Below are 23,061 nucleotides of genomic sequence, written 5' to 3' on the forward strand. Positions count from 1 at the left end.
AAATATATACAAAACAATAATCAAACCAATCTGAACATACGGAGTCCCACCATGGGGGACGGCAGCAATGAGTCACATAAATAAAATAGAAACAGAGCAAGCAAAAATCTTAAGGACAATAGTTAACGCTCCATGGTACGTCAGAAATGAAGATTTACGAAAAGATTTAAAAATTCCAACAGTCAAAGAGAAAATCGCCAGATATGCAAAAAAGTATAAAGAAGGACCTGCAACACACCCAAATCAACTGGTTGCTGAAACGAATAAAACAATAATAAAAAGAAGACTGAAGAAGAAGCATCTTGCAGACCTCATAATAGAACAATAAACAACCTGGAAGATGGAGTCCCGCTGGGGGTAACCATCCACATGCTATATTTTATCAAGTATTAAATTATAATATTTTACCAAATGTCCTAATGGACAAATTGTAAAATGTAAACAAACAATAAATAAAAAAAATATTAAAACCTATATTTGCGATACATAGAATACCAGAAGATTTAATTGCGGACGACATGCCATTCTCGTTATGTGCAGAATTTTGTGCAAAAATAGAATTAGAATTGTTAGCATGTAGAAACGCGCCAATCGAAGAATTAGCCTATAGCCTGGCACAAATGTTAATGAGTCGAGAAACGAAAACAACAATTTCTGTAGTTACGAAACATCTGACACCATACTTGTAGATATTTATAAAAGACTACAAGACTACAACAAAATTGTAAAACAATATTATAATAAGAGCGCAAACAAGTGTCATTTTTAAGTTTTACCTTTATACGAGAGGAAAGTTTGGGAAAAATTGTAAAAATGTGGCAGACTCCAACGTGTTACATGATGGAAGACAAGATAAGTAGTCAAGTAAGGCAACACACAAACTGCTTTACAATCGATGAGTAAAAGGACTAGCGTTTAGAGATAGCATAAGGCGTGTGTGTGTATGTGATAAGCGTCTTCTAGTTGCGAGTGATAGTGGAGTGCGATTGCGAATATCGAAATATATATTTATCTATCCATTTCATTTAAAGGGAATCCAACTATGGGGAACAGCAAGTAATTCCAACATTGAAATATTTCAACACTTCCAATCGAAAACGCTAAGATCCCTAATAAATGCACCCTGGTATATCACCAACGAAGTAATACATCGCGACCTCAAGATACCCACAGTCAAAGAAGAAATAACAAAATATAGCTACAGATATAGCAAAAGAGTCAAGAAACATCGGAAGCCCCTAATTACTAAATTACTTAACACGTCGGACCAGATCCGCAGGCTAAGAAAACATTACCCGTTAGACCTAAGCACAAGATTTAACTAGATATTTATATTAAGTAGTATTTACTTATTTATAATACTTATTTATAATTATACTTATCTATAATAAGTATTAACTTATTATAAATATTTAGCCATGTCACTGCGGCACGCCAAAGAAAATTACTGAAAATTCTCAATGCGAGAATTGATTATAAATTACTAATAAATAAAAGAAAAAAAAATTTCATTTAAAGAAAGAACGATCAAAAGAATGTAATAAAACAATAATTACGTTCGGAAAAAGTTTCGCGAAAATACAGTTCTCAGCGATTAAGTTTTTTTGGTAATCAAGAATTAATATTGCAACATTTATCTATGTTGAAGATGAAATCGGTCCCGTGTTCCTAGAGAAAAACAGCTCTTAATTATTGCCCTTGTCGTGTATATTTACTAACGGGCTTACATAGAACGTAACTTTGGGGAGAAACTTGACTGAAGCGAGAAGTGCGAGAAAAAAAGAAAGAAAATGTCAAAGAGAAAACAAAGAAAAGAGAATATCCGATTTAGACTGCTCCTTTTCTTGCATCTAACAGAATGTAAACACATTGTGAATAAAGTGAATAAAGTCAGTTTAAGAATGATTAAAACTTTAACATTTTTTCCAGGAATTTGACCTTGTATTTCCATATCAAGTTGTTTTTGCACAGACTTTCTTATAAATCCCCACTGGACTAAATGTTTAGAATCACACTACTTTCTGTACACCCTCTACGTATTACACAAAATGTTTTATTAGCATTACGTATATTGAGATATGATTACCGTGATTACATTAGTAAAATTCGAAATGAACCTAAAAAAGTATAATATACAAAATATTTATTCTAAGCATATGTTTCGCAAAGATTAACAATGTATTTGAACAGTCAGTTATATTACTTATACTAGTAAACCACAATATGTTGCGAAGTCGAAGTATACTAATTGTTCATTAATCGTAAATCCACTAATCGTATGTTTGCAATAAACGTTGCCTTGTAATTTCTATATACGTCTTCAGATTGGTTTGAAATTTTACTATTATAGTCACGACGGCAGTGTCTCGTCAGAATGCTAACGAAATTTCAAAAAGTTTCATAATATTCATACAAATTCTCTGTGATAAATGTTCGAATACTTTCGTAACGCATTGTACATTTATAACTTGAATACATTCTGTTTAAATAGACAATATATAAAAACAATGATAAATTTAAAATAATACTATATAATGTTGCAACAGGCATTCCGGAACCGGCTGTTATAGTCAGAGCTGAAGAGGTTTTGATTGTTGTTTTGGTCCTCCTCCTTTGGGCTGCGGCGATTGCGTTATTTTTCAATCGATGGGGCAAGATTAGGATGTTGGAGCCGTATCAACCGAAATTTCAACAACACAGACAAAGTTGTACTACGATTGAACAAAATCAACTCCAGGTAACCCACACATATTTTACTTGTAGACTATAAGGGAAGGGTATTATAAGTTACAGATTTTTGTTTTTTATATGACAGCAACATCAAAATTCATTATCTTATTAACCAATTACCAACATTTAGTTTTATTCGAATTTTATTGCGACGTACTTTTGGAAATTATCTACGTGAAAAGTATTTTATTTGAAATAAAATAAAAAGTAGTAATTATTGTGAACAATGTCAACCAATTTATTATTTCTATCTTAAAAATAACATAGAAGAAGCAATTTTGTTTTGTGTAAAATTCCAATAAAACGCTTTAAAATAATTCCTTATTTGAGATAATTAAATCATTTAAATAAAATGATAAATAACTTGACATAAGAGATTGTCATGGCGTTTCCTCGTATTTTATTTAAACGAACCAACTTCTACTTGGTCACAATAAATCCTTATACGTAGAATCTCCTTACACGAGTCGCAAACAGTAGCATAATGTTACGTTTAACAAAAATGTCCTTTCTATTTCGATAGTTTTGCAGCATTCTATTTTTCTACTTCCTATTTGTACTTCTTTGAATTGTTTAAATATTAAATAATTTGTGTGAGTCGTTGTAACGAAATCTGTATTTGTAACGCAGTCCGAAATATTCATATATGGAAGGATCAGAAAATATTTAGAAAAGTATTTAATTAAAAATGTATTCAAGTACAAAATTAAAAAAAGATAATTATTTCATTTGATAGCCAAGTGATGAAATAATCTGGGAAAAATTACTTCATATTTAAATAAACTAACGCACAATTATTTGAAAATAACAACTAATCAAATAAGATAATACATCTATTATTCAAATAATCATTGTTCAGATATATTATTTGAATAATACCCAAATTTTATTTTAGCTCTCTGGAAAAATACTGATCTCATTCGGGTTTGAGTACTTTTTATTTGAAAAAATGTAATAAATAAAAGGATCAAATAGTAACACCAAACTAAAGTTATTAATAAACTCCAAAATCTAATTTGAGAAATGGTTTATTATCAAATAATTTGTTTGCCAAATATTTCATTATTTCAAATAATAGGAGAAGATGAAGGATAACAAATGTTTCTCCTATTTAATGAATATATTAATGTGAACTTTGGTCAGTAGAATCATTAAGATAGCGTCAGGAATGACTAGGATCAGTAAGAGTCGTATAAACACTCGTTGCGCTGCATAAATCGTTTTAAAAAGCGCCAAACATCGTAAAACTGTCACAAACCATTTACGAGTCATGGAAACAATCTTAATAGCTTTAGTATAAAATTAAAATTGCTTAAAAAATTGTTATCGGTCAATCTACTGCACCCATCTTCTCTATTCGAAAATTGCGGAAGCGAATACGATTGGTTAAATTCCGTGACCGAACTCTTCCGCAGGATTTTACAGTTCTTCTTAAAAGGAATATTACAATTACCCATTGTAACAGCATCAATAAAAAATAAATTAATTGTAGAAATATGGAATTTAGGTACTATATAATATCTAATTTTATCCTTTTGAATTTTGTTTCATTTCTAGCCATTTCTATTTTTATCTATACATAATCCTCAATATATTATATATATGTAATTTATTCTCATTGGATGTAATAAATCAAGCATAAAAAATAGCATAAGATGAAAATGTTGCACGTGTTGCGTGTAGAAACTGCCGTACATGTTTCAGAAACTAAAGAACATCAATTTATTTAATTGTACGTAATGAAACTTTATTCCGAAGATATTTCTCGGATAACTTGGCATAATGACTAAATCAAAATTGATTCAAAAACATTACGAGATTTTTTTTTCTATCCTTTTATTATTCCAATGGCGACTCTTTTATCATTGATATTGTCTTACGTACACTTGCATTCACAAGTATTAAGGCCACACGCCTTACATGGAAGCATCACATAAAATCAATAACAAACAGAATACGTGAAAAAATGAAGCAGATGTACTGGTTAATCAATAGAAAATCTAAATTAAACATAATGAATAAACTAAATATATAAAAAACAATAATCAAATCAATCTGGACATACGGAGTCCCACTATGGGGGACGGCAGCAATGAGTCACATAAATAAAATAGAAACAGAGCAAGCAAAAATCTTAAGGACAATAGTTAACGCTCCATGGTACGTCAGAAATGAAGATATACGAAAAGATTTAAAGATTCCAACAGTTAAAGAGGAAATCGTCAGATATGCAAAAAAGTATAAAGAAAGACTTGCAACACACCCAAATCAGCTGGTTGCTGAAACGAATAAAACAATAATAGAAAGAAGACTGAAGAAGAAGCATCCTGCAGACCTCATAATAGAACAATAAACAACCTGGAAGATGGAGTCCCGCTGGGGGTAACCATCCACATGCTATATTTTATCAAAAATTAAATTATAATATTTTACCAAATGTCCTAATGGACAAATTGTAAAATGTGAACAAACAATAAATAAAAAAAGAAAAAAAAGGAAAAAAAATATTAAGGCACTTGTAGAAAACAAGGTACACTCAAAAAGGCATTAGAGCCTCTGTAATTATTATCTTATTTAAAACATTATAATATAAAAAATATACAGCATATTTTGTATTACAATAAAAATCAATCAATTATAAATAATACAATTAAACTTTTTTCGTATCTGTTATCCTCTCTCTATTGCTGATACATTTTCATGTATTGTTAGATCTCTCACTGTACTTGTCATTTTTTGATATTTCATAAATGAACTTACGAACCTTCTACCAATTCCATCTAACTCGTCTAAAACTTCCTCAGTGATATGTAAATCAAAGGACTGTAAAAATCTTTAGGCTTTCAAGGCTCGGATTGTCACATCTAACACTAACATGTATCAATACGACCTTCGGCCTTCGATAGACACAACTGCAATTTCAGCGAAACGTCGAGAATTTTTTCCTCTTCAACACGGCTCATTTCCGGATGTCTAAATGTTCAATGCATCAATGTTAATCACAACAATGCTAACGTTTTCTCAATAACAACACTACGTTTCATGGCGTTAAGTGCAAACGATTGTGAACATTGATACACGTGCAATTGCTAATCCATTAATTTCCTATAGCAGTATTCTGAATTGTTATTTTGTATGATTATATAATTTTGACCTATTCATCGGTTCCTTGAGAATCTGGGTCATTTATCATGTTTACTATAAAGTCAGAATTGTCCAATAAACGTCAATAGAATAAGGATTTGAATAAGCGTAAGAAAGCAACCGCTTCCCATGGCAAAGTGATTTTCGAAGAAACAAAATTTTTTGCTGAAGGAATATGTCAAAGTTCAGGGTGCTCTGCCTTTAAAGTGCGTTTGGAGCACTTTAGACTTTAGACCAAGCAAGCAAATGCTTCTCCCTATTTTAGTAAAATTTAGCAAAATGAAGGTATGAACAAGCATTCTTTCGCCATTTGACGATTGCTCGTCGAATCTAAAATCGAATATTCGAATACTTTAAGAACGCTTAAAGTATGCTCTAAAAAGCTTGCCTCTTTCTTGTAACATCAGAAGGAGTAACGTTGCCTACCATGCAAATTTTATTTTGTCCAAAGAAGAAAGAGAAAGAATATCATTTAATGCTTGAAGAAGATATTATATTGTATTTGCTCACCTTTTTTTTTTGTCTACGTAATCTAAATCATTCACATTCTTAACAATTTTTTAGTCCATAAAATTTATCTTATTTTAATAATTCTACAAAAAACACCAAACTACATACTGACAGAAGAGTGCAAGCTAGAAGAAATCAAGAAGAAAGCATTAAAAAGGGCAGCAATGTACGAGGAGAGAACCCTGGAATCGAAAAAGGAGCTGGTAAAAGAGTGCATAAAGGAAAGAGAGAGAAACTGGGGAAATGGCCAGGAAGGGAAAAGAGCAAGAAAGAGAAAGAAGGGACTAGAAGAGGTGAAAAATGGAGGCGCACAGAGGGAAGCGGGAGAAGAGCAAGAAAGGTTGACAGTAGACCAAATTATAGAAGAAAGAAGGAAGAGAGAAACAGAAGAGAGAAACAGAAGAGAGGAGGAAAAGGATAAGAGAATCCAAATATAACAGATACTACAGAAATATAACCAAAGATGAGATTCCAAAGTACTTGGAAGGGAGGATGAAGTGGAAGGACAGGAAAATTATAGCCAGATTCAGGTGTGGAAACGAGACCAAAGTAAGGGAATACTGGAAGGAGGTGGGAGAAAAAAGGTGCAGACTATGTGAAAGGGAAGAAGAGGACCTGAGACATGTAATAGAAGAATGTGAGATAACGGGAGGACCAAAAGACATGGAAAAAACACTGAATGAGACTGGAGAAGGGCTAACGGAATTAAAAGCAATAATAGAGAAGAGAAGGGCAGGGGCGATACAAGACGGAGAGGAATGACAAGAAGGTAGCAGAGCAAGGAGGCAAAAGACCAAAGTGACAATAATGTGTAGTCATAAGTTGCAATAGTTTGTAGTCATTAGTTTTAGCGGCTAGAGATAAGAATATGCTAAGGAGTGCAATACGATAAATGTAAGAAATGTAAATCGAAAGTTCGTCCAAAGCAGAAAGACACGGACTAAAAATAAATAATAATACAAAATTTAGCATAGATCGCCGTGGATCACCGATGATCACCGTAGCAACGGTGTAACATGAGAGAAAGATTACATTTCTGCATAAATATAATTTAATTCGTTTTATTCATACTTTATAACTAGATTGGGAGTTTTCATGCATTTTTATATTTCTACGAATATAGCTAACGAAATGGAACCTGAATAAAAATTGGTTTCATCTACTAAATATCGCAATAAATACTCTTTTTGAAATATTTTATGTATTTTCTCAGACTGTGTATATTGCGTTGATCTTTACGTCTCCGAATTTCTCATGAATGCATAAAAATCCACTTATCATTAACAACTTATCATTAGCCTCGTGGATTGATCGCTACAAAATGAAACATTCGATGTCCGTAATAACAATGAACCAGCTATGTCGGATTAGAATTAAACGATGAATCCTTTATGAAGCCCTTGTGTGCGTGTTACCATATTGGCATTTATGATTAATCAATTAACTTGATACAGTTCATACAGTTTGAATTATATCCGAGATTGCGATCTCTTATTCGTTACAGGCAGAAGTAAAGCCAAATCAATCAGTTATATCAAATTATGCAAGCGATTTGGTGATTAGTTGTGCTCAATTGGTGAGATATTTATATTTCTTATATATTTATTAAATATCAATTTAAAGCTTGAATGATCGCTGTTTTGTAAATTGGCAAGTAACTAGCAGAAATCATAGCCAGCTACATATCCAGATTCACATTTATTCAAGCAAGAGATCAGAGGTCATATCGAAACACAGGTCAAGTCACAGCGTCATTACTTAAACCTCTTTAAATACAATAGGACTTCTTATTACTCAGAAGATACGCTTCGCGTTATATGAATTTCGTGTCATCGAGACTGACAATGAAGAAATTAAAACAAATTCTTTTTCGAAGCAATACAATTAATTCTGTGTTAATGCATAACTATGATTTCCGGATTAATTGAGGAACTCGTACATTTGCATGTCACGAACGAGGCAAGCTTGCAATGAAGCAGCGGACGTGCGAATTTGTGAAGTTGGTTATTGTTGGGAAAAGGGGCGACCACATCGATTTCAATGGCCTCGGATTATGTTATCAAAGTGAACAATTTCTTCCTACACATATGTACGTATAACATATTTCTTTTCCAAAGCACTTGAAATATGCATATGTATATATGAATTTAGACTACAAACAAGAACAGAACTATCACCTAATATAATGATTCAAATGGGGAAACTTTTAGTAGAAATGTAAAAGCATATATGCATACAAAATTAATTTATTTAATTTTGGATATCTATACTTTGTTCTCGTATCTCATTAATTAATCAGCTTCCTCGCTATGTTTTCCGTAAAATGTAATATACAATATATGCCGATAAAAAAAAGTAAGTCAAAATCTTTGCTAAAATTCAACGAACATAGGAATTGATATGTTCTCGGTCTTTGAATCTGGCAATGGTATATTTTATCGTATAGATTGTTTTTTAGATTTGTCGTCTTTTTTTTTACGTGTTTCATTTTCAATAAACGCATGCTTCCGGAATATTTTTGTTGCTACTATCGTCGATACAACTACCAAAAAGTGCAAGCAAGAAGTATTACGCAGTAACATAGGGGTGGTGGAAATCACCTCATTCCATTTCACGCTAGAAAAGGCAGGATCATTTTAGACAATCCCGAAAGAATTGAGACATCATATAGCTACATTGAGGTATCATAGGCTACAATGATACAGCTGGGCAAAGAGTGATTCCTCGTGAAAAATAAATCGGGAACATTGCAGAATAAAATTTTTACACATGTTGCTCTGTTTTCTGAAGAAATCATCTTGCCCTGAACACGTACAGTGGTTCGCGAAAGTATAGGAACGCTTGGCAGAAAATTTTTCATTAATCATTCATATATGATGTGCAATGTACGAAACTTTTTAAAATTTCCTTAGTACTATAATGAAATACGGCTGTTCTGACTATAATATTAAAATTTGAGGCCATTCAGTAAATATGTGTGGAAGTGACAAGACGTTTATTGCGAACATACACTGAGTGAAAAATTAATATACAGCATGAATAATAGTCTTAAACATAGAATTACATTTAGACACACACCTTACATGGAAGCATCACATAAAATCAATAATAAACAGAATACGTGGAAAAATGAAGCAGATGTACCGGTTAACCAATAGAAAATCTAAATTAAGCATAATGAATAAACTAAATATATACAAAACAATAATCAAACCAATCTGGACATACGGAGTCCCACTATGGGGGACGGTAGCAATGAGTCACATAAATAAAATTAGTTGTTCCAACTAAATTGTTAAATTGTTGTAATCGAAGAGGAAAACGATATTCCTCAATATTCCTGTCAACTCTAAAATACGCCCTTGATTTATTACAACCCTGTAAACAGAAGTCCTTCAAGTTGAAACTTAAAGTCAGCGCACGTAATATCGTGTTAGGTTTTCAAAGACATTTTTCTCAAAAACTTTAGTCGGCATCTTCGACTTATTTTTTCGTAAGAAATCACTTCTTCCCGGTGGCATCACGATTGCGGAGACACCCTATATAAGAAGGTCAGTTCCTCTCAACCACTGCAATCTCCAATCAGGTGTACGTGGCAGTGGTAGCTTTATCCAATATAACCTCAGATAGAAAAGACTAGTGGGCTATTTCTGAAATTGGCGGCTCCAAGAAACTGGATTCTACGGATTTTGTCAATGACACACGTCGAAGTAACGGAAACCTACGATCGCACCATCGCATTTTCTTTCTTCAGTCTACGCTTTGCTTTTGGTATGTGTTTTCGATCATATGATCAATAACCGCTCTCGAGCATTCGAAAGCTTCAATTAAATAATGTAAATAATATGTGAATATTACCAATGTGTATAAATTAATGGCGAATTAAATATTAAAAAGCAGCAGTTCTACCTCTCTGTTGGAGATCTCTATTTTACGTATATCGGAATTGTAAATACGATTATATATAATGATATCAAATTATGTTGTATTATATTATATTATATTATATTACATTATATTACATTATATTACATTATATTACATTATATTACATTATATTACATTATATTATATTATATTACATTATATTATATTATATTATATTATATTATATTATATTATATTATATTATATTATATTATATTATATTATATTATATAGGGTATATAAAGTGATTAATATATCCGTGTTGTTAGTACACAGGTACACGTGTATTACATATTCGTATTTCATTTCGAGTAATTATTAGCATATAACAAAATGCCCGAATATTTAAGAAAGTATAATAATTTGCCAAGCAAATATACAGCGGTTCACGATAATATTCGAACACTTACTATAGAATTCCTTTATCAATACATTATGTGCATTATACGAAACTTGCTGATATTTCATTAGCATTGTAACGAGACACGATGATCGTTATTATAATAATAAAATTGGAAATCAGTCAGAAAATGTATATTGGAGTTACAGGACTGACATTTGTAAACAGTCAGTTACAATAAAATGTTAATACACGGCATGAATATTAGTTTTAAACATTCAATTGATACCAAAGGTCCCCTCACTGCTACACATTGTGGCTTATTAATGCAGTGAATAATTGAATGTCCAAATACTTTGGTCATCTTTGCAATAAATATTTTACAAATTCTATATTTATTTTCAGACTCGTTCCAAATTTTACCAATGTAGCGACGATAGTCGTGTCCTGTCACAGTGCAAATGAAATTTCAAAATGTTTTGTATACTATATATTGTTTTGGTGAGCCACTGTATGATGCAAATGTTGAGTTTGAAACACAAATGGTTAAGCCAGAATTACTGTATAAGTAGCGAAAGGCAAAATAGATATCCAACAATTTCAGAACTTGCTAAAAAGTGTCTAACTATACTAGCAACGTAAGTTATGATAGAATGATGTGTTCCGACGAAAAGGAACCATTTACGTCTGTTGTCAGAAGGTGTAAATACACTTTTATAGCAAAACAGATTACTTGATTAGTGTTTTTTTAACCGAAATGATATATTTTGTACTATTATCTACAACCTTATATTACATCATATAAATATTCGTTTCTTATATATTGCTACTTGCGTAAATGTATTTAAATATACGGGTACTTCGTTGTTCAGTAATAATCACACGAAATACATAAAATATAAATATGTTAGGAATTACTCGGATTAAAACGTGGATTTATTGATTATGGGTGTATTCTTAATACACGTTCAAAACCATAGCTTCAATTTTCTATGTTTCCTATGGAGCTACTAATTTATACATCTAATGTAGTGTCTATTGATAACATAGTAATAATATATTTTTCTCCGTTGTACGTATATTCCTACGTACATTTAAACTACTATAATCTACTATTTTTAAATATGACTTATGACTTATAAATACTATGCTAAGAATCAAATATGAAATAATAAATATCGTGTTAACATTAACATCCAAAGTCTCTCTAGAAATTTGGAAGAACTTTTTAATCTGCTAGAGTTATGTAATCAGTTAACAGAAATATCCTATTTTTTTATCAGTCGGCTTTTCCTGACGGTGGGCTTGCGTCAAAGCCGGCTTGCAGTAATCAGGTCAACGTTATCGTGCGTAATAGTCCTGTTAAAACTAGCATGCTTCATGATTTCTACACGTTCATATTTTCAGAAGCATAACTAGACCAAACAAATGTTAAACAGAGATCCTTTTAACCTCTAAATATTATAACATATCGTCAAAAAGTGAGTTTAAAGTTTATGAAGTTTGCGTAGTTACAACTTAAAAGGTTTGAATATTTGTTGCTTTGCGAGTGATTTTCATCGTTATCATAAATTCCTATTCTTTATACGAATTGCATATTTGATTATTTAATTAAATCCTTTTTTAAAATAGAGTTAGGACAGTCAAGAATATATGTATATTTTACTTTCGATATTTTGTATTTATATATGTCGGGTTGGCGTTAGACTTAGGGGCGTGTAACGTATCTTCGTTAGGTCAAGCCATCGTTGTTGTTCAATGGAGATTATATTTACAATTATATCTACAAATGTTGATTTAACAGGGTTTGACAATTACACGTGGTGATTAGACACTCTACATGTTAAAGACAATGTTCTTAGGTTCAATAACGAATGCACGGTCAACGGGGAAAACTCTTTGTTCAGTAGAATATATTTTGAAACACAAAGTAACGTTAGCTGTGTCGCTCGGTTTCTTTCTGACAGACTGACAAGACGATGTGAGTAAACTCCCAAAGGTGATCACAAGAATAAAAGACCGATACGATCACATTTGCCTATTGCATATTGACCGGGGATATCAACAAAATTCCAGGCGTCGTTACTAGGCAGACCTGCGTAGAGCCGACATTGCTCCTCTCATTGCTCCTGAGCGTGTCTCTCAATATCGGTACTTCTTCTGTTAGGTAAAAACGTTCATCCCGTGACCGTGGCTACGTTCGGCGACCAGTTGTGTCACCTCGAGCCCAAGCCCACTGTCACAAATCTCGGGCAAACATAATCAGATCGTATCACAACAACTACTTCTAAGTTGTATTATTTAAGTACAACTATAATAAATAGTTTAGACCAAAGTATTGGGGATCTTTCCAAAATTCCAAAAGAAAGGCCCGATGTCCCTACATCTCCGACATATATATTGGGTACATTTTGTATTTTTTATACACTTAGGATTCGCAGAAGCATATGTGTAATAGACTGTATATACTGTGTATAATCGCTGTAATAGTAGTACTTAGCAAAGAAATTTTTAAGACGTAAAAATTTCTTGCACCATCCACATTTCATTGTAACTTCACCGCCACACATATTATATCTTGCTTCTGTTTTGACAGGATAATAGTAGCGGTGTAAATAATATAATAATAATATAAAATGACATGGTATAAGAAGGAAACCCTACAGGATTTTCAATGCACCTGATCTTTTGTTATAGATAATAGTAGCGGTATAAATAATATAACAATAATATAAAATGGTATAAGAAGAAAACCCTACAGGATGTTCAATGTACCTGATCTTCTGTTTACGTGTCCGCTTTCGTATCGCGAGTACTCGATGAAATCTTGGAACCTAGTACGAAAACTGTTTATGAACAAGGGATTGTAATTTTCCTAGCGCGCGGTGAACCAGATCGGAAAATTATGGGACATTTTCGTATAACTTTCAAACCGTACAAGATATTGAAATAAAAGTGTTGAAAAATAATGCGCATTAAATTAAATACGATGTAAATAGTACATTTTATATTTAACAATCCTTTTTTAATTTATTGGATTGAACAGCTTTAAATAAATTTGAAAACCTGCTTATTTCACTTTGTATCTATTATTTTCAGTTAATTTAAACGCAAGTTGAAAAAAATAAAAAATATTGGATAGTACTACAAATTGTGGCAGTTTTCAATTGAAATGTATTGCCTAATTGAAGAATAAGACTAAAATTGTATCTAATATATATTATAATATATTAGTTTATTCTATATATATTATGCATATACATAATACAATAATAATAATAATATATAATAATAATACATGATAATATAATATATAATCATCTGAAGAAATATACATAGTATATGGGGACTAATGAATCGTGAAATTCCATCATTTTATTCATGTATGAGTTCTATAACTCCAACATCTAGTATTTTATGATTCTTGTTACACAGGGTGGTTTGTAACTGGTGATACACACGGAAAGGGGATGATTCTACGCGAAAGAAGAAGTCGAAAATATAGAATAAAAATTTTTCGTTTGCGGCTTTGTTTTCGAGAAAATCGACTTTGAATTTTCAACTTTTGAACTTTTTTTCAAAAGAACCATATTCGCCGAGGGTTCGTTCTGTTCTTTGAATAACACGTCTGTTAGGATGTCGACGATTTGGATACCGGTGTCTGTAATGATCAGCTGCGGCTGATGCGTTACCACCACCCGCACCTAACGAAAGTATCATGTCCGTATATTCCCAATTGCTGTATGCAAACATGATGGTAGACTAATAAGTACGATTTTCTCGAAAACAAAGCCTCAAACGAAAAATTTTTACTGTACATTTTCGACTTCTTTTTTCGCGTAGAATCACCCCCTTTCCGCTTGTACCACCAGTTACAAACCATCCTGTATATAGGAAATAAGAATTAGTGTACTAGTAGGTTTGATAACGGTATGATTTACTTCAATATCTTTCAATATCTTTATTTCTATTTATTTCAATATACACTCTTTGGCAACGCTGACAACACTAAAGCCCGACAACGCCGGCAACACTAAAGCTCCTCAACTCACTAACGACTACCTTTTATACCCTGGCTCCGGTATACCATGGTCAAATAGACCTTCCTAATTACTCAGGTTTTTCCCCGATACTACATATATTATTAGTAGACTGTAGATTTTTATTCATTTATGGGAAATTCGAAGACAGAGAAATAAAATGTCTGTGCCTACTATGCGAGAATATATAAAATATTCAAAATATAATACTCCTTACAATATTTGATTCTACCGGAGATACATTTTTTTAATTATATTAATAAAAACATGAATTTGTATAAATATTCACAATCTAATTATTATTTAGCGAAAACAGAAAATCAGAATGATGATGTACCTGTTTACGATGAAAATTTATACAGTTTATTAGCCAAAAAATATGGACTCCTTAGATATTAAAACAAGCTGACAATTTTCTTAATTTGAAAGTACCAGGAAAGCGATTGTTCTATTATCCGAAAGTCTTATTATTCAAAAATTGTTTTCTTCCACTTCCTTCGGATGTGGCAGGTTTTACTCTATTTTACGTAAATAATTCACAGTGAACACAATTGACAATTAAAAATACAATTTTTTTTTTCAAAGCAATATTATTTTAAATACTGAACAAGGTTTTTTACGGGCTATCTTTAACTTAGACTTGATGTATCCGAGTTGCGATAGAGCAAGAACATCCGTCTTTTTTTTCAATCGATATGGTGGAATGTAAATTATTGATATCTAGTTTCAACGGAAGGTTCGTTCGACACGTCCGAAGAAATTTCCATATTATACGCCCTATTCGTGTTCCGTGAAGCTTGTATAGTATATTACTCCTATGGGCAAGTAGCATCAACTGAGTTACGTAGCATACATCCTCTTCTCAGTTGAATAGTACGCTCAAATGATATCGTAGCGTAGCTGATGCTTCAGATTTGTCAGCGCTGGTTTTTCACTTTTTGCAGCAGGAATATCTTACGAGATGCCCCAGATACTATCAATTCGTATGAAAGCATATTATGCTTTCTTATGATACTCTATGTTATACTCGTATAATAAGGTACGCTATAATTTTGGTTACAGTAGAATCTCCAGTATCCGATTTAATAGGGAAACATGATCGTTGAGGAAATTTCTGGACAGTAGGACACGCGTCTTCTCGTATAATTAATATTCTGTGTATCATATAAGAACAATTACAAAGAATACTGTAATATAATACAAATGTACTTTTTGTTTTAATTATTTAGAGATTTTATATCTTTTTTATTGCTAAATTAAATACATCTGTAGCTGTGGTATAGTGCCCGGACTGCAAAATGTTCGGCTGGAATGACACTTTTTAGGGATTTTGAGGTGGCTAAAGCCGAAAACGAAGGTCGTTTTTCAAAACAAAATTTCCATCAACCTGTTGACGTGTGACCTCCTCGTGGGTTCTTACGTTATCTTTTTTTAAATTTCGTTCTCCTAACTTACGGTATGAATACATTTGAATCGTGAGTATTGGATTAGTTTTGGGGTATTTTTTATCTTCCGTGACCGCACAGAAAGTAGAAAACGGTAAGCGAAAAAATTGGCATTTGACGCATTGACATTGTCTGTGTCACTACTTGCTTTAACCGCATACCGCTATCTCTGTACGATCACGTTCCTACGCAGATTTCTACAATTAAGATCTTTGTCGAGCAAATATTCATACAGCTGAATTTTCAAAAGCGTTTATTTCGGCGAAAAAAATAACTCTCATTTTTTACCTAAGATACACCCGGAATATTATACTTTATCCATTTATTTTTATTTGTTAATACATTGAGATGCGTTGAATTGTATTCTGTTTGACATCAAACCGCCTAAGTCATCTTTCTAATGCCATAAACGCTTCAAAATAAGAAGGTGTCACGTAATAAATAACAAAGTATTATAAAAAAGAGGCTAATGAGCAATAGCCCGTTCGTATACTTTATTAATAAGACAATATTACACTTCAATAGCGAAACACAGACTGACTTACTGACTAAAGGACAGGGATCTTTACCTGCTCACTATGATTCACATATCCCACGGGTGGGAATCCGGCTACTGTCTGTTCCCATCGCGATCGCATGACCAGGTGTTATCTACATATCCTGAGGTCGGCAGATTCCTGGCTTTTGGATGACGTTACAAAGGCATCGTTACTTTCACTCTAATCTTTCTTTCAGCATGAGAACTTAAAATATCGATAACGATGTTCATTAAAATTTCAAAACTTTATGTCACGTAATATAAACATAATATCACACATAAATAATATTATCCCTTTATTGCTGATTTATGGAAACCACTACTATACATCAGAACCTAGATATTTATCTTTCAATTTCATTAAAGTTTTTCTACCCCTCGAAATACCTGAATAATTTTCAATTAAACGTTTCCGTGTTTTAATGTTATTAATCGTACATCTTCGAACGTTGCAAGTTTCTCCATTTTTGCAAACACTTTCACACTTCTTTCTTAGCTTTTCAAATATCTTTTATTTCTTTTCCATATTTACAAGGTCATTCAAAGTAAACTAGAATGGAGAATAAATCGATTTGAGACGCTAAAATAAGGTGGCCTGTGCAATTGTAAGGTTCTTATAGGGATGGAATACTCTCTCAACACCAATTTATTTATAATGAAATGAAAATCAATTAAAATTAAGAACAATCCTTTCAAAGAGGGCCGAACATCTCATCCTGTACAGTCCATATACGTACAACGTATCTACACTATAAATAGGCGATATTTATTTCTTGGCAGTTCGCTAGATTTCTAGACTTCATTAACTTCAAAGTTACATTATGAAAAAGGTGGTAAAAATTGAATTGAACTCAAACTAAAATTTAATAGTGAACAATTACAGTAGAAAATGAGTTACTTTTGAGTTTATTTATTCAAAACCCGAATAAACACTTGGAAAGTCTGCAATTTTATTTACACAAAACATGAACAATATTCAAAGATAAAAAGGTATGCAAAGATAAAAAGATCCATAAAACGCACAATCATTAAACGTTAACGTCATTGGTTAATAGAACGAGAAACATGAACCGTGAAATCGTGAAGACAGTAACGATTACACACTATTGTGCAAAAATTATCCTGTTAAAATAGTGTCTGTAGACAATATACGACTTTTCAATAAAGTTGTACATGACCTACGATCGTATAATACCTTTGCTTGATTATGCTCATAGAATATACCGACAAAATCTTGCTACATGCTCTATACATATTGGTAATTGGTAATTATTTTCACCAGGACGCACCACACCAAATTTGATGACCTTGAAATATGTTATCAAGGTCATCCTTATATTTATAATCCAACCTAAACTTGGCTCATTGATGAGAGAGATAATCATTTTTAATATTGCATAAATAAGAACAGAAAAGTAATGGGTTATGCGTAGCGTGAAATAATTTTCGATGAATTTATTGATATATAGAATAGGACACTTTATTTTCATCATCAATTGACCAAAGTAATGCGTACGAAGCATATACACGATCCACCATACGCAACCTAGTGATTACCACGCGCGGTCACAGTTTTTGAATTATATACAAAAATATGTTTGTTGGTATATATGAGCAATAATAAATTGTAGTAATCGAATTTATGATAAGATCGAGTGAAATAAAAATGAAATGATGGTAGCTAGATATTAAACTAATCCAACCTATAACTCTATAACCCAAATATAAATCTATATTTTTTTATTTATATTAGAGATGATCAGCATCAATGAGTTAAGTTCAGGACCATAGCGAAGTGGAGAGTAAATTTAATTGAAGCTTTCTGTGAATATCTCGGAAAGTGAGGTTGAGCGGTGGTAACATGTACAGGGAAATGTTGGCCAGAATGATGACCTTGACAACATATTTCAAGGTCTCCCAAAATCTCAGCAAACGCAGAACACACAAATACGTTCGATCAAGCAAAATTTCTCTGCTCCGATCGTTAATTAAAGCGATTCGTAAATCATTGGTTCGTTTGTTCGCAGAATCGGCGCACGTTCTCGAAATGTAACATACCCTGCGGGGACTATCCGGCGGGACACGAATTAAGTTACGCTTCGGGTCAGGTACGACCAAGGCAAAACAGTGTGTTCATTGGATCTAATACGTCCTTGCTTCCTGGCGCTCAAGATATGCCACGTCGCACGAGAAGCGCGTTCGATCTTCAATTCTTGATGTTTTCGGAGAACAACTCGTGCAGTGAACAGGATACGTTAAAAAACTTGAAGTCAGCCAACGAGTCCACGAAATTGTTGCAACGCGAACGAAAGACCAGTATCTGTCAGTTAGACAGAATCGAAACGTCCAAGCCTGTCTTTCGAGACAGAGGAATGAGTGTCTGTCAATTCGATGCTTCCTCGAAATTGTGGCAACGAGATCGTGGAATGAGTGTCTGCCACTTCGACAGGATGGAGGTACTTGCCAGACCGTTGCAAAGAGACCGTGGCGGAAGAATCTGGCAGTTCGACAGAATGGACGTGTTGGCCAATCCGCTGCAGAGAGATCGCACAGGCAGCGCCTACCATTTTGACAGAATGGACGTTTTGGCTAGGCCAAATTGTTCTTTTGGCAAATCCTTATCGAGGGAAAGGCGCGTCAGCATGTGTAACTTTCAGGAGAAAGACGAGGAAGCAGCGAAAGGTAGTCAAATGGTACGGCGTTTAAGCAGCAACAACATTGAGAAGATCGTCAAGGAGGAGGCGTCCGTCGAAGAAGTCGAAGAGTGTGAAACGGCGATGCAGCAGATATTTCCCAAATGCACACCCAAAGGAAATAAAAATGCTTCCTATCAATTGGACCAACCGTCTTGCAGCAAAACTCCTGACGTTGTGTTCGGATACAAGGCTACTTGCGTGTAGTGTGAGAAGGTTAAACGTATGACTTATCAAGGGAGAATATGTATGCTATACTTGAAATTTTTGGAGTTAATTATCGTTTCAATTTCATTCAATTCGTATCGAAGGGTACTTGAATGCATGTGACATATATTCGATCACAATATGGTAATAAATAGAAATTCTTATATCAAATCGTATTTAAATGTAACACTTATACCGACTGTGTAATGTTCCAGAAATGAAATTAAAAAATACTCCTTCCTTTTAAACGTACGACTCATAAAGTTCCGAAAGAACCAAACTCTGTGTATATAATGATTCAAAGGCGTCTGATTCCGAGAATAATTCTACGACGAAAAATATATTTTATTAATGTTATAATACTTGGCTCTTTCGGTCGTGTTGTTCTGTGTGAAGGAATCGTCTGAACAAATTTGCACCGTGTAACAAAATAACCACAATAGAATTTTAAAGTGTACACGTTGTCAACGCCACGAGAATTCTAGAAATGAATAATTTCACATACTTTTCGGGCTGAAAACAACGATTTTCGACATTCAAACACCGAAAGAGTTGAAGCAAACGGTTGTAATAATCTAGGAAAGTAGTAAAAGAAATTTATAAAGGAAGATGCGAACTATTTTTTCAAGAATTGTAATTTTTTAGACGACTGTTGAAAAGATATAAATTTATTAACACGTATTACAATTTTGGACTTAGTATGATATTAGAATTTACCAAGCATTCTGGCAAAAACGGCGTTGAAGGGAACACGAAACAGGGACAATTATCTCCGTTACAAGGTTTGTGCCACCTTGTGGTGGGATATAACGTTCGATAAATACTTCGAATCCCAAGTTAAATCCACTACCCAACGTCCACTTCATAGGTTTTGAATACTACAATACATATTTAATCATTCATTCATTCTACTCGCCAAATATGATTTCGAATCTCAGAAAAAACACTTGCAATCACTTAATAGAATTGTGAGAGTCAAGAAAGCAGTTCCACTTCACTGAATTTCTATAACAATGCGAGCAAGATTTTACAAAATTGTAGACGATAAACGGGATTCCTATAAATTTTATTTTAATGTTTGAACGTGTGAATATTTCGTTTTGCTTTCATTTCTAGGATTGTGTAATATTTGTAGAAGATTTCCAACATAAAATTGAAACAAAAATTTATATTTTGTTCAGACTTGGCACATTTTCTAACATTAGAAAATTACAATTGGGTCGAAAATGACCGAAAGGACGTACCAAGGTTAAGGATGGTATCCAAACAAACTGTTTTAGTTAATGGAGAATTGCTAGTTTTCGTTTTGCTTTCATTTCTAAGGTTGTGTAACATTTGTAGAAGACTTCCAACATAAAAATGAAACAGAAATTTATATTTTGTTCAGACTTGGCACATTTTCTAACATCAGAAAATTACAACTGGGTCGAAAATGACCGAAAGGACGTACCAAGGTTAAGGATGATATCCAAACAAACTGTTTTAGTTAATGGAGAATTGCTAGTAAGTTTTGAACTTTCTGCTATTTCGGTTATGAATATAAGAGCTTACGGTCAACTCCATTTAGATTAGCTGCGTATATAAATGAAATCTTTTCTTTCAATGACTACATTACATTTGCAACTGGCTCTGTTGAGATTTGATAGTGTCCAATAGTGTTTCCACTCCATTTCCTTATTTTTCACTCCAGTAACTCATATGGCTTCGTTCTCTTCTGACTCTTGAAGTTTGTGTCAGGTTTTTAGCTAGTTCGTCAAAACGTATATAGTTTGTTATTGTACGCTGTTGGAAATAAATGAAATCTTAAAAGGAAAATATATTTCAGTTTTTAACTCCACGTGCCAAGAGAACAGACGTATTTCAGTTTTACAGACTACGCGCGCCTGTGCAGTATTCGTGGACGATATAAACTGGTTGCCGTAAATACTTCTGAAAATTCATTGCCAATGTAGTTGCTATTATCACGATCGCGGATTACGAGAACGCGTTAAATGTTCAGAGAAGTCAATGCAATTTTCATGTCAATTGTGTTTTGTGTCCCATAAGAACAGATATTTACATGCTCTATCGTTCCAAAATGTTTTCATAAACGACATTCTGTGTAATTACGATTCGTATCGTCAATATACCCGATCGCAATTTATTCGGTTATCTGTTTTTGCTAAAATGATTATTACTTATTCGCTTAAAATTTACAATTATCGTCGAGATAAATTATTATTCGTTTTAAGTTAATGTCGATTTAAATTAAACGTATAACTCTTCCTAAGTGAGTTGCGAGAATTATGCATATATAAATCAAATGTACTATGAATTTCTATCGGAAAATATACAAATTGAAATCTCCGTTATCGAATGACAATGTCAGAGAACACTTCCATGAAATATGAGTCGGAAGAAAATGCTATCATTTGTCCAGGAAGCACTGTATTATTATGAAAATCATAACTCTCGGGGGAAAATTGAACTGTAAAAGGAATGTTTACAACTGCGCGCATTGTTAGCTACTCTTTTTTAGATTATGTTGGCAAATTTTTTTTCAGTAAGTATTCTATTAACCTTTAAACCTTCGTAACATTCAACCTAACCGTAACCTAATTTCTATTTTTGTACTATAATTAGACGTTTGATACACTATAGCATTTCTTACAATTTTCACTTTTTTTTATTTGAAACCGTAACCATAGACAACACAGTACAGAAAAAATAATGACACAAATAATTCAGACAAATGATAACATCTATCACCCTTTATCAGTATTCTGTAAATAGTGTTATTGTCTGAGTCATTCTGTCATTCAATGACTCTCTGCGCCAAGTCAACTACATTTGGATTTGAAAATTTCGTTTTGCGTAAACTTTACAAATTTGTCGTTCTTTTTAAATTGAAAATAATAATTATAAAAAAATTTACATGTACACTACCGGTCTCAAGTAACATGTGAAGAATTTGATCGGTTTGTATTAACAATACAAGAATATTATTATTTGTAATACTATCTTCTCGTGGAATCAAGAGATATATATTATATAAAATTTTAATTGTTTATTTAAAACCTTATCAGTAGTATATTAAAATTAAATGTATGATTTGTTGAAACGTCGATCAGTTTTGAATATTATTGCTCGAATTAATCAGAATAATCTTTCTGATCAACCTGGACAAATCTTCTTTACCTTATTTATAACTCAGACAATCTGAGAATAATAAATTGCTAAATAAATAACAAAACTATTGCATGCATAACACTTGACACTTACACATGTCAATATTTTTCTTAAACATAAATTGTATCGTATCATAATATTCCACTATCTTCTAATAAACAGTAAATTCATTCTTGGTTTTTCTATTTCTAATCTCGTAACTAAATTACATTTCGTCAAGAATAAGCAAGCATTCACCTGCCTTTGAGTAATGATATACCTACAACCCATTGTACGTTGAAGATAATATCATTTTCCATCAGTATAAAAGACTGTAATC

The 23,061-nt window shown here is 32.7% G+C and overlaps 1 protein-coding gene across 1 annotated transcript in view; it reads left to right on the forward strand.

The window, feature by feature from the left end:
* The window catches only part of LOC122574362, a 24,488-nt gene extending 2,659 nt beyond the window's left edge, over positions 1-21,829 (forward strand). The window contains exons 5-6 of the mRNA XM_043741876.1: positions 2,547-2,737; positions 18,702-21,829. Of these exons, the coding sequence (XP_043597811.1) occupies positions 2,547-2,737; positions 18,702-19,574 (1,064 nt within the window). The 3' untranslated portion in view covers positions 19,575-21,829. The remainder of the gene's footprint in view (positions 1-2,546; positions 2,738-18,701) is intronic.
* The last annotated feature ends 1,232 nt before the right edge of the window (positions 21,830-23,061 follow it).

Source organism: Bombus pyrosoma, linkage group LG13 (assembly GCF_014825855.1).
Source record: "Bombus pyrosoma isolate SC7728 linkage group LG13, ASM1482585v1, whole genome shotgun sequence".
Lineage (NCBI taxonomy): Eukaryota > Metazoa > Arthropoda > Insecta > Hymenoptera > Apidae > Bombus > Bombus pyrosoma.